At 42.4% G+C, this 13,386-nt stretch overlaps 1 protein-coding gene across 9 annotated transcripts in view; it reads left to right on the forward strand.

Moving 5' to 3' along the window:
* The window catches only part of Rbms1 (RNA binding motif single stranded interacting protein 1), a 206,504-nt gene that overhangs the window by 107,322 nt on the left and 85,796 nt on the right, over positions 1–13,386 (forward strand). For all 9 annotated transcript variants that reach the window (XM_051184588.1, XM_051184592.1, XM_051184589.1 and 6 more), the window contains exon 2: positions 10,080–10,255. In XM_051184588.1, the coding sequence (XP_051040545.1) occupies positions 10,080–10,255 (176 nt within the window). The remainder of the gene's footprint in view (positions 1–10,079; positions 10,256–13,386) is intronic.

Raw genomic sequence — 13,386 nt, forward strand, 5'->3', positions numbered from 1 at the left:
TTTGTAGTACACAAATCACAACATCAAAGGACAGCATTTTGTGTGGGTTCTTAAGAGTTCAGACATTACTTACTCAGCTTCCTCAAAGTACTCAGAATGCCTTGTCCCTAGGGGTTAATTTGTGAAACCACAGATAAGACCTGCTCACTCACAGGTGTCCCTCTGTTCGGTGCCTCTAAAACTCAGAGTGACTGGAATCAAGTCATTCAGGGTTTTGTTTTGTTTTTTAAAGTTCGATTCTAGTTTTTCTGACTTAATGCTTGCCTAGACATTTTGCAGTGTTTTCCCTGAGTATTGTTTAGCAGAATTTCAGAATGTGTAATTTCCACTCCTGAGTATTTTGCAGCATCAGCAAGATTTCTTCTCATAGAGGAAAGTCTAAAGCAAAGGCCAGACTGTGGTGTGTGTTAACCTGGAGGAAGAACGGGGGTGGGTGGGGGGGTGTTTAGTCCTGAAATCCCTGACTCCCCAAAGAGCAGCAGGGACACTCAGAACCTTTGCAGCAGAAGCAGCAATTTCGCTTCCCCAGAAGTCTTGTCAGTTTTTTTGTTTATGTTTTTTTTTTTTTTTTTAAACCAGAGGAAGGGAGCCTTTCTTTGCTCTTGTGTCACTCACAGAGAATTAGCTTGGCCTGGAAATCCCACATTAGGATTCAGAAGGAGGCAAACACTGCACACCTGTGTTCAGAATGCCGCCCGCTGTGTACTTACTCTGGCACCTGAGTTGAGCAAGGGTTTGTTTACCATGTACTAGGAGTGGTTTGCTTGTGGGTGACATTTGCTGTGTGTTCAGCTTTCTTTTAAGGTGGTCTTAGAGCTGTTGCGAGTGAACATAACTCAAAGTGTCACTTTTATATATTTCTATGTATATGCCCCAACTCTGCTAAGGAGCGTGAAGTCCCACTGTAGCTGAGATGGCCAGGTGTTTTGGGTTGTAAGTGCTGTTTGCTCTGTGCCCTCACACCAGTTTCCAGACTCTGAATTTCAGCTTGCTCCTTTCAGCCCATTCTCACTCAAGTTTAGCTTGTATCTGGGGCCATTTCCTCTACCTTGGTGATCACCTAGAAGCGTAGTGCTGTAATGCTTGCCCTAGGATGTGGGCAGCCATGGCTGCTCTGTGGTGTCTGCTCCACTTAGCTGCCCAGGTTGGGCAGATACTGTGATAGGGGTCTACCCTTCCACTCTGTTGCTCCATTTGTGTGTTTGTTGGTCTGGCAGCAGTTTGCTGCCTTCTGTCTCATTGTGCTTTAGCTGAGACAGCAAGGTATGTGAGCCAGCTGTAGAATTGTCAAGCTGGAAGAGCCACTAGGCTGTCCAAAGACATGCTCACTTTCCTTCCTGGCTAGGGCACCATTGGGAAGGTAGGGGTGTGTGTGTGTGTGTGTGTGTGTGTGTGTGTGGTTTGATATTCCCCACAAGCGACCCTCTTAATCTAATGCCAATATGGTATTCCTGTGAGACTTTGGGATATCATGGACTCCTCCTTGCTTCCTAGATTCTTCTTCAGCCTTTGTTCTCCCTTCCCATTGTGCTGCCAAAGCCTCTTGCAAACCAAACAGATTGGATGTTGACCTATTTAGTTTTTGTCAGCTTGACACTGGCCAGGGCCATCTCCTACAGCCACACATCTAAGGTGCTGTTACTGGTACCATATATGCAGCTTACTTATTTACCCACCCTCTCTGTGACGATTTCACTGTCATGCTTTCTCCTCCCTTGTCCTTCCTTGATTGAACTCTGTTTTTAGTAACACATCCTGCACCGTGGCTTGTGGTGCCGTTAAGGGGAGGGAGGTAAGGCTGGGGGCCCCCTATTAAGAAGCTTTCCTTACTAATTGGTTTTCCTCTGGCAAAGATGTTTTTGAAATTGTGGTCTTAAGCACCACTTTCTTTCTGGGTCCTTCTGTTTTCTGTGATTGCCTAAAATTTAGCATCTGCTTGCAGCTATCTTCACATTGGTCTTTAACTCTTGTATTGCTCCTTCTCTCACACACACTTACACATATGCTAACAGAAGCCAGGAAGAACACACAGTACAAGAGATGTGCCATATTTACTGGCCTGAAGTTCTTGGTGAGCCACCTGGCCGATGTGGCAGTCCTTGGGAGATCCATTGGAAAGAGCAGAACTATTGGGCTATTTGTTTGCAGGACTGTAGACCTAGTGTAGACTACATGACCAGAGAATGTAGTTTCTTGTATGGATCCAAGCAGACTTGACCTCCAGAACAGTGCATTGTGGGTAATGTGTGTTTCCTACCATAGACTATTGATGTGTACTCTCCGTTCTTTTTATCCCCTTCCCAGGTACCACCTCATGATTGTCTAGTTGTTTAGTCCTTAAGGACTTCCCTCTGTTGTTTAATCTGCTTCTCATATCTGCCACAAAGTCTGTGTATTTATCCAGTCATGTTGTATTTAACAGTGCAACCCTTAATTTTAGTTTTCTGAGTCCCAAGAACACAATACTTTACTGTTGACCTTGAAGTAAAGAGGTTTTAAGGTAGAGATAAAGTTTATCTGCAGGGATTGGCTTTGGTAAGTGTCTTGGAGAACTAATTGTGAAGCTCATTGGATAATTTTTTTACAGATGTGTTAATTTTTATTTTGTGTGTGTATCTTGCCTGTGTGTATTTATTTGAAGTACATGCATACCTAGTGCATACCAAGGCCAACAGAGGGTGTTGTCAGATCCCCGGGAATTACTGACAATTGTAATCAACCATGTGGGTTCTGGAAACAACCAGTCCTCTGCTAGAGCAGCAAAGGCTCTTAACCTCGGAACCATCTTCCCATCCTCCAGTGGATAATTTTTATTTGTAGATTTTATTTGCATGGCTATTGTAACACATGCCCTTCTGCTTTGGAAAGCTTGCATCCAATCAATCCAACCCAAAAAAAAATACTTAATAATCTGTTGCCTATTTTCATAATCCTGAGGGACTGCTGCCAGCTTTATTTCCAAACAAAGGACAGCAAAGATAGAAGAACCCAGTTTCATCACCTAATTTTTTTTTGGGGGGGGTGATTTACAGCTATAATATCCATGTGTTGAGAAGGATTATTATATACTTCCTCACTTCCTGGACACAGGCCAGTGGGACACTGTCCGTTGCCTGGTGCTTTGAGTCATCCTGCTCTGATCTGCATGTAAGAATGGCAACTTGCTGGGCACATTCTTAGCACTCCGTTTTATTCTCCTTATTTTTCCTTCTCCACTGGCCTCTGCCAGCACTTTGTTTTCCAGCCTCTATTCCAGCCCCGAGGAAGGCAACATCCCAAGTGGAATGGAATCAGCCTGCTGGGGTGCCCTCCCCCACTCCTGTTTGTAGTTCCCTTAAGGTTGACTTTCTTTTGTATCCAGAAAGATTAGGAAATAAAGCAGTATATGACCATTAGCATCATATGTAGTGTCCTTACGTATTTCTTTTTCATGAAGGCATGATAGTGTACCATTCTCCCGTGTTCCATAGCGTCTCTCTGCTCTGAGCAACAGTAGAGGAAAGGGAAGTAGTTGGCGTTTGGGTGGGAGGAACAGTATGAGTATTTTGGAGGTGTAGGTGTGTGTGTGTGTGTGTGTGTGTGTGTGTGTGTGTGTGTGTGTGTGTGTAGGTGTAGGGATGCAGAAGGGGTAGATGATAACCTTAAATTAGGGTGGATAGTCTGACTTAGATTAAATCTTAAAAGAAATTGAAGGCAATGTCAAAGGTAAACACTAGGTTTCCTTTTCCTTTAAAATACACTAGAATTCTTAGGGAGGTTCCTAAGTAAAGGCCATGGAGGGGGACAGGCATTCTCTGACTTATTAGTGATAGGAAGGAAATGAGACAGTTCAAATGGCAGGTCTTTAGTTTTTAATGGTCTTGGCTGAATTGCCCTGTGTAACAGTTACATGGTAACTAATTGCTTTTAATTCAAATACAGTTAATGTTGCTTCTCTAAAGGTCTTTTCACCTTGCATCAATATAGAACACATCTGGTGTTGTTTGCAGGGCACAGAATGCCAGGACAGAACCTTAGTTATCTTTGGCCAGCTGCCAATCCTGTGTGAGAGAAGAATTCCTAGAGGGTCTTCCTGGCAAGATGGGCATCACTGCCTTTACAGAAAGTTCTCCCAGAATGCTGTCCACATAGGAAGCCGTCCTGAGTGCTAGCAAGAAATTCTGCTGATATCATCTATTCATGCAGGCAGAGAAAGCCATCTGCTATTACAACCACCTATTTTTTTTCTCTACTGATTTAGTTTTCTATCAGTTTTTGGCATGCAAATCGTTGGAGTTGGTTTTGTCAACTTAACACAAACCTAAGCATATCTTTGAAGAGGGCATCTTAATTGAGAAAATGCCTATAGGCAAGTCTATAGGACATTTTCTTAATTGTTGATTGATATGAGACGTCCCAGCCCATTGTGGACCATGCCACCCCTGAGCAGGTGCTCCTGGGGGTGTAGAAGAAAGAAAGCTGAGCAAGCCAGGAAGAACAAACCAGTAAGCAATGCTGCTCCATGGCAGCAGTGCTGCAGCCCTTTAATAACAACATCCTCATGTTGTGGTGACCCCAATCATAATACTATTTTCATTGCAGCTTCATAACTGTAATTTTGCTACTATATAGTATAATGTAAAGGTCTGGGTTTTCTGATGATCTTAGGGAATCTCTGTGAAAGGGTTATGTAACTTCCCAAAGGGGGTGTGATCCACAGGTTAAGAACCATTGTTCTGTGGTCTGTGCATCAGTTTCTGCCTTCCCTGGATAATGGATTTCAAGGTAAAAGATGAAATTAAACCCTTTCCTGCCCAGGTTGCCTTTGGTCATGGTGCCTATCACAGCAATAGAAACCCTAAGATACAAATTAAGCCCAGATAAATGTTACCATGAAAACTCTATTACCTTATTTTCTCTACCTCCAGAGAGACACGAATTGTAACCTGTTATAGAACCTTAGCCAGTGAAAAACTAGAGAAAGCTGCGATAGACATTGGGCTCTTTGGGGCTGAATGAGCACTAACTGTGGCCATCTAGCCACCCACAGGGATCCCTAATTAGACTGTGTTTAAATTACTGTGAGCTTCATGCACAGGGTGTCTTTTCAAACTGCAAGACAGGCAAGGCATTTTCCTAGGCAAAGGTTGAAGGACATCAGTGACAAAACAATCAGGCGAAATTTATCCCTTTTAAGTTTATTTTATTTTAGTAAATTACAACTTTGTGCCATCAAGATATATACTCTGACTACAAGTATAGCTTCTTGGGAGTTTATCAAGTTCTGAAGCCATAGTAAAAGAAAGAATCATCAGTGTTTTATTTGTATTTCAATCTATAAGCTAAAGTTTAATTTTGCCAAATTTCACGTCAAGAATTCTTAAAATTCTGACTCCAGTTTTCAGCATGACTCCATGTTAGCTTTCAGAAGGCCCCTGCAGAATCCATTCTCTCATTCTATTAAACTATCAGTTAAATTGTTTTAGCTGGTGCCTATTAGTGGAGTAATGTAATGTTCTGATATATTGTCCATTGTATAATGCTTAAATCAGGATAACCGTCTCTCCTCAAAAATTATATCTTCATGTTGAAAATTTGCAAAACCTATTCTGCTCTTTGAAATGTGCAGTCCATTCTTATTAGCAGTGCCATGTTGCTATGGAATATCACATCAGAACCTCTTCCTCCTGTTTAACTCTGACTTAGCATTGTGTGATAAACCTTTCCCCGGCTGCCTCCTCCCTGCTCTCCTTGTCCTCTGTAGTCATTATTCTACTCTTAACTTCTGCGACATCCACTGTTACTGATTTTACTTATGATTAGCATCACTTCTGCGTCTTATTTATTTCACTTAACATAGAACCTGTAGTTCCATCCGTGATGTTGTAAGTAACACAGTGTTATTTTTAGTAGCTAAATAGTATTCCACTGTGTAAACCATTTTCTTCACCCATTCATCACTTAATGAGCAGTTCGCTTGTTTCCTTCGTTGGCTTGTATGAATAGTTGGTGATGTAATCAAGGAAGTGTAGGCATTGCTTTGACACACTGGTTCCATTTCCTTTAGCTGTAGTGTGATTATTGGGTCACATGATATGTCTGTTTTTGTTTATTTTTTTCTTTTAATTGCTGTTATTGAATCTCACTCAGTAGCCCAGGCTGTCCTCAAACTTCCTGCCTCAGGTTCCCAAGTAGGAATTACTGATGTGATTACCATGCTAGACTCTTACTTTCAACTTTTAAAAGAACCCCCATAATATTTTCCGTTGTGCTGTCAAAGTTCCCTCTTTTTGCTGGGTGTACACCTCCAATCCCAGTGTCCAAGAGACACAGTGATCATGAGTTTGAGGATGGCCAGGGCCTACGTAGTGAGACCCCATTTCACAAAAAGAAAGATTCATCCCTGTTCATCATTTCTTGTACAGTATAGAGTTGAGTCTAAGGTCATGTGCATGCCAAGCTGTCTCTAAGCTTGTATCCCCCACCCCAGAATCCATTCTTTAGGGGAACAATTTATAAAGCAGGATTTATTTAATCCTTCTTTTTCAAGCTAATGGGGTTTTTACCTCCACTAGTTCACTGTGTGCTAATTAGAGTAACCCACAGGCACCTTTTACTCTGGCATAGCAGAGTCACACTGCAAACTAGCAAGAATTTAGTAATTAAATTGCAAGAGGATGGACACAAACTCAAAGGAAGCACTATGATACATCAAAGAGATGAATGTGTTTGGAGGCTACTTAAAGTGTTTGGAGCCTCTGACTTTGCCATCTGGCGGATCTCAGTTCAGAATGAAACCCTGCCACCTACTTGCTGTGTGTCACTGCACAATATTTACCTGCTTCTCAGACTCAGTTTCCTAATCTGTATGATGAGAAAACAGTGTTGCACCTGTTTGTCTAGTGAGTTCAATTGAAAGCAGGATGCCACATGCACCCTTGGCAAATGGACACTTCTTTATGCTATTTACCCATATTGTTCAGACCAGTATCAATCCTTTCTGAATATTTAAGGGTAAGGTCTATTGTATTTGTATTTGGGGCCTTAAACATGTGTACCAGTCTCATTGCAGGTGACATTTTTAGGTTCAGGGAACTTTTTTTTTTTTTTTTAATGGGACCAGGGATTGAACACAGACCCTTGCCCATGCCTACTGCTAAACTGTATTCCCAGTCCAGAAACAATGAGTTCTAAACAGTTAATCTTTAATCTCAAATTCTCTATACTTTTTTTTTTTTAACTAAAATCCTTTTGTTCTATCTTAGGAGTTTGTCTCTGTCTTCAGCTAGCTCTGAGAAGTGTTGATATTTAGGTAAAATTTAACTTGAACTTTGTGCTGTGGAGGAGCCCTCAGCCTTGTGGTGGACCTCCTCATGTGAATTTGGGACCCTCTTGTCCTTCCTGGAATGTGAATTCTGGGAGGTCCTGCACCCTAATAGTCAGCCCAACTGGAAGCCTCAGTTCCTCACCTGCTTCCCTCGCTGGGAAAGGATTGTTACAATAAATATGGATGAGGATCAGACACCATAGGTAAATCAGTTAGAAATTTAGTTCAGACCATGGGTTTCTTCCCTCTATCAACAGTAAATACATAAGGAAAACCTACTTTTAGTTCCAGAGAGTCCCCTAGTTAGTGATAACCCAGATGTTTCTTCTAATCAGAACAAGCTCACACCCAGCATGCCCCCTGAGAAGACAAGGTCAGGGGTAGCATAGACGCAGTGTTGGGATGCAGTCTATAGAATGTTTGTTAGGACATATGCTTGCCTCACTAGGAGCTGGGAGAGGACCAGACCACAGCTCTTTCCTACTTCTCCAGGTGTCATCCCTGGGGTGACACATAATTATTTTACCCAGGACTCTGCGTGTTAGGCAACTGTTCTACCTCTGAACTGCAGCCTGGCCCTTCATCCCCGTAGACAGATTTTGGGCTGCCAGAATATAAATAATGACATGGAGACATATTATGAAGGCCCTGCCTTATCTTAGGCTTGTTTTCCACTAGCTATTATATTAACCCATTTCTGTTAATCTATGTTCTTTCATGTACCATTGCTTCCTTGATGTCTCCTGGCATCTGCTCTGTGGGCCTAGGTTTACCCCTAGTTCATCTCTTTGCCCAGAAGACCTGCCTGTTCTCCCCACCAAGCTGTTTAGCAATCAGCAATACACCTTCTTCACACAATGTACAAATACCCCACAACGTTCCTGATGTCATTAAGTAGCCAACGTCCTCTTTCCTGTGGTTAATACCAGTAACCTCGTGTCCTGGGATGGTGCCTTAGGCACTGACCACATGACATTTAAGAGAAAATTCAGGCTTACCTGCTTCTGTATGAGATTACAGGCTGTTTTGTCAGTCAGAGGCTTGGGAGATGAGGGCTAATGAGTTCACTTTTCTAATAACCTCACTACAGCTCTGAGAAGAAGAGAGAGTAGGTAAGTGGGAATACTGAGAGATTAGGGAGAAGAAAGGCAGACCTTTGTGTGACGCCAGTGGCAGAGCAGGGACAGGGCTGAGTAGTTTTGTTAAACCTAGAAACTGGTGTTTTAATCTTTAGAGGAAAGCCAGCGCTGTACATACAGTGTGTGAGGTGAGTTCATTTGCCCATGAAAGGCATGAATCACACAGGTTGGACAGGTATGATCTCAGGCAGGGCAGTTTGGGATTTGGATTAAGCAATACCAATAGTCCTAGTTCAGGTTCAGATTTTAGGAAGTAGAATTTCCTCACTGTTTGTTTATTCTTCTAGGTACTCCCTTTCTAAAAGGAGACTCTTTAGATGAAGTAGTATTTTCATGACAACTTAATGGGGACCCTGAACAGAGGGAGGAAGGTACAGGACCAGAAGAGTCACTAAGTTTCAGCTTAAGATGTCGAATTAGCAGAAACTAGGTCAGAACTCGAGTCTACAGGGAGCATCTGAAATTGCTGGCAAGATAAACAAGAGTATATTTATTGTGTATGTCTACCATTAACATTTTCGGCTGTGGAGTTTAGTATTTCTTCTACATACCTTACATTTTTGTCTGTAGTAGTAAATGCCTGACATCAATATTTGAAATCTTTGTTGAGTGTCTAGCAAGTATTTAAGTTTGCGCATCCCAGCTTTCTCTGTAAGTGCTGCTCTTGGCTTAGTATGTTTATCACTTAGAAAATATAAAGGAGACTATTCCTGCCCTGCTGCACGTTGGCTGTGAGAACAGCTTGGGTCCTACTCACTGTCCTCAGGCTGAGCCCTTTAACTTCCTCAAAAGGTCTTGCATGGGGCAGAGAGCTGGGGTTTCCTTTCACAGACTCACAGAGCAGCCGTATGTGGTGTGTGTATTTAGACGCCCTTCCTAGGTGGCTGCTGACTGGGGAACCAAGCCTGAGAAGCCCCTGACTGTAGGCTTTGCATGATAGCTCCTGGAAAGGTTTCCAGCTGCTATAGCATCCTCACAGGGGTTAAAGTTCACAAGGTCAGCCAGGGTGAAAGGCAGCTAGTGGTGAGTCTCATCCAGATGTCTCCATGAAGCCCTAGATCTAGCTTAGAAGTTTGAGGCTGTGTGTGGTGCTCTAACGTTCTTGTATATTAAGAGTGGTCCCTTATTAAAGAGTTTTATTTAAAAAAAAAAAAAAAGAATCGGCTATTTTCAGATATTCTTCAAGGATCTGGAAGCCTTTTCAAAAGCTTAGAAATTTCTAAATTACTGCATATTAAGATAATAATATCATGTGACTTCATGCAAGTTAATTTTGAGTCTCAGGAGATGTGTTCCTTAAAATATGTAAATAAATGGATCATCCATAAACTTATCCACATTTCAAGTACTGCTGAGTAAAATTCTTTAATTTCATGTTGAAAGAAGGTTTTTCTGGGATTTGTTCAGGTCTTAAAATGAATAGATCTTTTTTTCACCTTCCAGTTAAATTCTACATCACAGTAGTTCAGGATAGTCTTTGTTTAATCTCAGTGTCTCCCTCTGTCCCTCCCTCTGTCCCTTGTCCCTCCATCCGTCCCTCCCTTTTTCCCTCCCTCCTTCCCCCATCACATAGTCTCTGAGTGGTGCTTGATCCCTTACCTCTGCTCTGACACACTCTGGTTTTTGCTTTGCAGCAGTCTCTGGTCCCAGCGCACCCCATGGCCCCTCCCAGTCCCAGCACCACCAGCAGTAATAACAACAGCAGCAGCAGTAGCAACTCAGGATGGGATCAACTGAGCAAGACAAATCTCTACATCCGAGGCCTGCCCCCCAACACCACTGATCAAGACCTGGTGAAGCTCTGTCAACCGTGAGTATAATTACTCTGAGTTCCTTAGCCACTGAAGACTTCCTTGATCATAGCCATAGAGGATATAAGCTGTGTTACAGGAGATGGGCATAAGATAAATACATAAGAACTCTAAGTGCTAAATGCTTGGGCATTTTCTTAGTATTCACGTGTGCTTCTAGAATGCTTACATAGAGATGAAGTTAAAGCATTCTCTTGATTCAATTTGACTTGGCATTGGAGAAGTAAAATACGAATTTAAGAAAAATTGATGGCTAGATTCTTTTTAAGAGTACTCATCTCTCATGGAAGCCTGAGAGGGAGCCATCAATCCTGTAAGAGAAACCAGCTGACACTGTTTGTCAGAAAGTAATTAACAAGCTAACCTCATCTTGAGTGTGTGTCGACTCTGGGTTCCTGCTTGGGATTGTGTCCCAGTACCTGAATCTCTGAGGCGCAAATCATTTACCTGTTTCCCTTTGGAATAAGAACACCTCCACTCCCTGCATCTTAAGAGAAGAATGCATGTGCATCAGGTTCATAGTAAATTTGCATTTCCTGCAAATGGTAATGAATAGAATACAAATGTCTTATTTTGTCTAGATTACATTGTCATAGCTAAGTAACAAAGTACTAATTTAAACTCAGGAGCCAGAAGTACCTTTGAGAGCACAGCTCATTGTGGAAAGAGTAAAAACATCAGATGGCATTGAGCAGTAAATGCTTACACATAACAGCACTTTGTATTTATCTTGGGACAGTAATGGTCTTTTACAAAAGGAAATTGTGCATAATTGCATTCAGCTAGAGAATGTTGCTGTTCCCCTCATAATGTCTTGCTTGACATTTCTCTAGTCATGGATAAAGCTCAGATCATAACTTTTTTTTTTTTGGAAGGGGAACAATATAAAAAAATAATGAGCAATATTTCCAAACTGAGACTAACGCTGCTTTTTGAGAAGCAGGGCGGAGCAATAGGTGCTATTCTTCCAGGCTCTCAGGGGTGTGTACAAGGCCATCTCCACCATGCTGAGCATCTCATGCCTTTTCCTCATCGCCCTTCCTGCCCAGTCATGTCCCGCACTTGGGTCTGATCTGAAAGGAAGTCCAGCTCTTTTGAGTTTGCTGGGCCTGGCTGGAGACAGAGGGAACCCTGCCAGGCATGCTCTGCCTGCTGTAGCCATCGTGGCCACGGATAGGCCTTTTGCTAGCTTGTCTGTGCCTGGCCTTTCATTGGCGTCTTCTGATACTTCTGCAGCGTAATTACATGTAGATGGAGTGCCATGGAGTCTAAAAAGCTAAAAAATATGCTGTAGGAACAAGGGGTGAAGCAAATCTGTCTTGAGGCATAAAAGGAGAGGAATTCAGAAGGAAACTGTTCCTCAGCTGGTTTTAAGTTATGTAAGATTTGATGTCGAGGAGACAGCCCAGGAGCCATAAAATAATAGATCTATATGCCATGCTTTATAAACCGGAAATATACTTGAAAAAATAGGCTGCTAAAAGTCAGCCTCCTGAACTGAGAACGTGTGACTCTGGGTGATGTAGACCACCTTGCTCAGAAGGGAAGAGGGCATGGGCCATGTGTAGCACTTTGTCTGGGAAGGCAGTGAGTTTAGGCACCTAAAGACCAGCCAGGAGGACTAGACTCTGGGCATGGCAGTCATGGTCAAGTGATGTGAACTGTGAGTAGATACACCTAAAGGAGTCCTTTAGGAAAGATGGCAACAAGCTCTAGATAACCTCTAGATTGTGAAGCATGGGTGGAGATTCAGGGAGCTTATAAGTGTTCCAGGCTGTTGCAAGTTTCCTCCATCTCTACTCAAAAAAGACTCCATCAATGCAGAGGCCCATCGTGTTCAGGAGACGAAGTGACCCAGGTAGAGAAAGGACCACTCTGTTACACCTGAGCTACAGATAGTCTTAATTCTCCCCATATTCTGAAACCAAACCAACCAAATACCAGTTCAAGTGTTCTGATACATATCAATAAGATAGTTCTTTCATCTCCTAGACCTGAGCTAATTAATAGAATTCTAGGGGTTCCTCTCCTCACGTGTTCAGGTCCTTGGCTGTGCCTGCCTTGCCCTTGTTTCCTGTGTCATGTTTAAGTCTTGACCCTCTCATTTTTGTGTCCTCTGCTGGTTACTCTCCACACTTTCAACTTACTATAGATCTTCTACTTGAGTGTCTTATTTGAGCCCCAAATTCACTGTTCTTCACCTCGACACTATGACTTGTCCAGTTGACTTTCTCCCCCACAAAGCTCTGAAGTTGTTCCCGACCACCACCTCTTATTGTCCCTTGGCCTTCAAGCAACTTCTCCCTTCTCATTAGGTAACATTGGGCATTTCCTTCCTTTCTTCCTATAGTATGACAGGAGAGAACATTTGCTGTGAATGCCACCTCACCTATAAAGTTTCTCTCCACTTTCCCCCTCAATCCTACCTGTCCGTGGTCAGGTTTTCTCTGCCTCCTTCATGCTTGGACCATGCTAAGAACTCTGCACCTTCTTTACTTACTGTATATCACCACTCACTATCTGCATTACTGCCGTAAAACCCTGCTGTCCACATGCCTGTTGTATAATTCAACAGCATGTCTCACACTAATAGTGTCTTATCTCTACAGATGCCTTGCCTAGCTTGTGAAAACATAGTCAGGGCTGCAAGCTTTTGAAACCACAATGCCATTTACTACTACAGGGCTAGGCAGATATCTAGTGTTTCAGTCCATAGCATGAAAAGTAGGTCAAATCGTGCTTTCATTACAAAGTTGTTATAAAAGACAATTGAAATCCAAGTAATATCTATCTCTTCTGTTAGTGTGATTGGGACAAGAAGTATGTTGTGTTTCGGGCTTTTGGAATATCTTTATTTGTGCAATGAGATATCTCAGGAAAGGGCCACAAGTCTATATACAGCATATAGTTATGTTTCCTGTTGATATACACACACCATGAAAGTAACTTTATACAGTGTTTTCTGCATTTTGGCTATGACCTACCTAACATACCATTAGATGTGGGATCTTCTACTGTGGTGTAATGTCCATTGCAAGAAAAGAAAGAGAAAGGAAGGAAGATTGATTGATTGATTGATTGATTGATTGATTGAGTGAGTGAGTGAGTGAGTGAGTGACTGATTGATTTT

Source organism: Phodopus roborovskii, unplaced genomic scaffold, assembly GCF_943737965.1.
Source record: "Phodopus roborovskii unplaced genomic scaffold, PHOROB, whole genome shotgun sequence".
In the NCBI taxonomy this organism is placed as follows: Eukaryota; Metazoa; Chordata; class Mammalia; order Rodentia; family Cricetidae; genus Phodopus; species Phodopus roborovskii.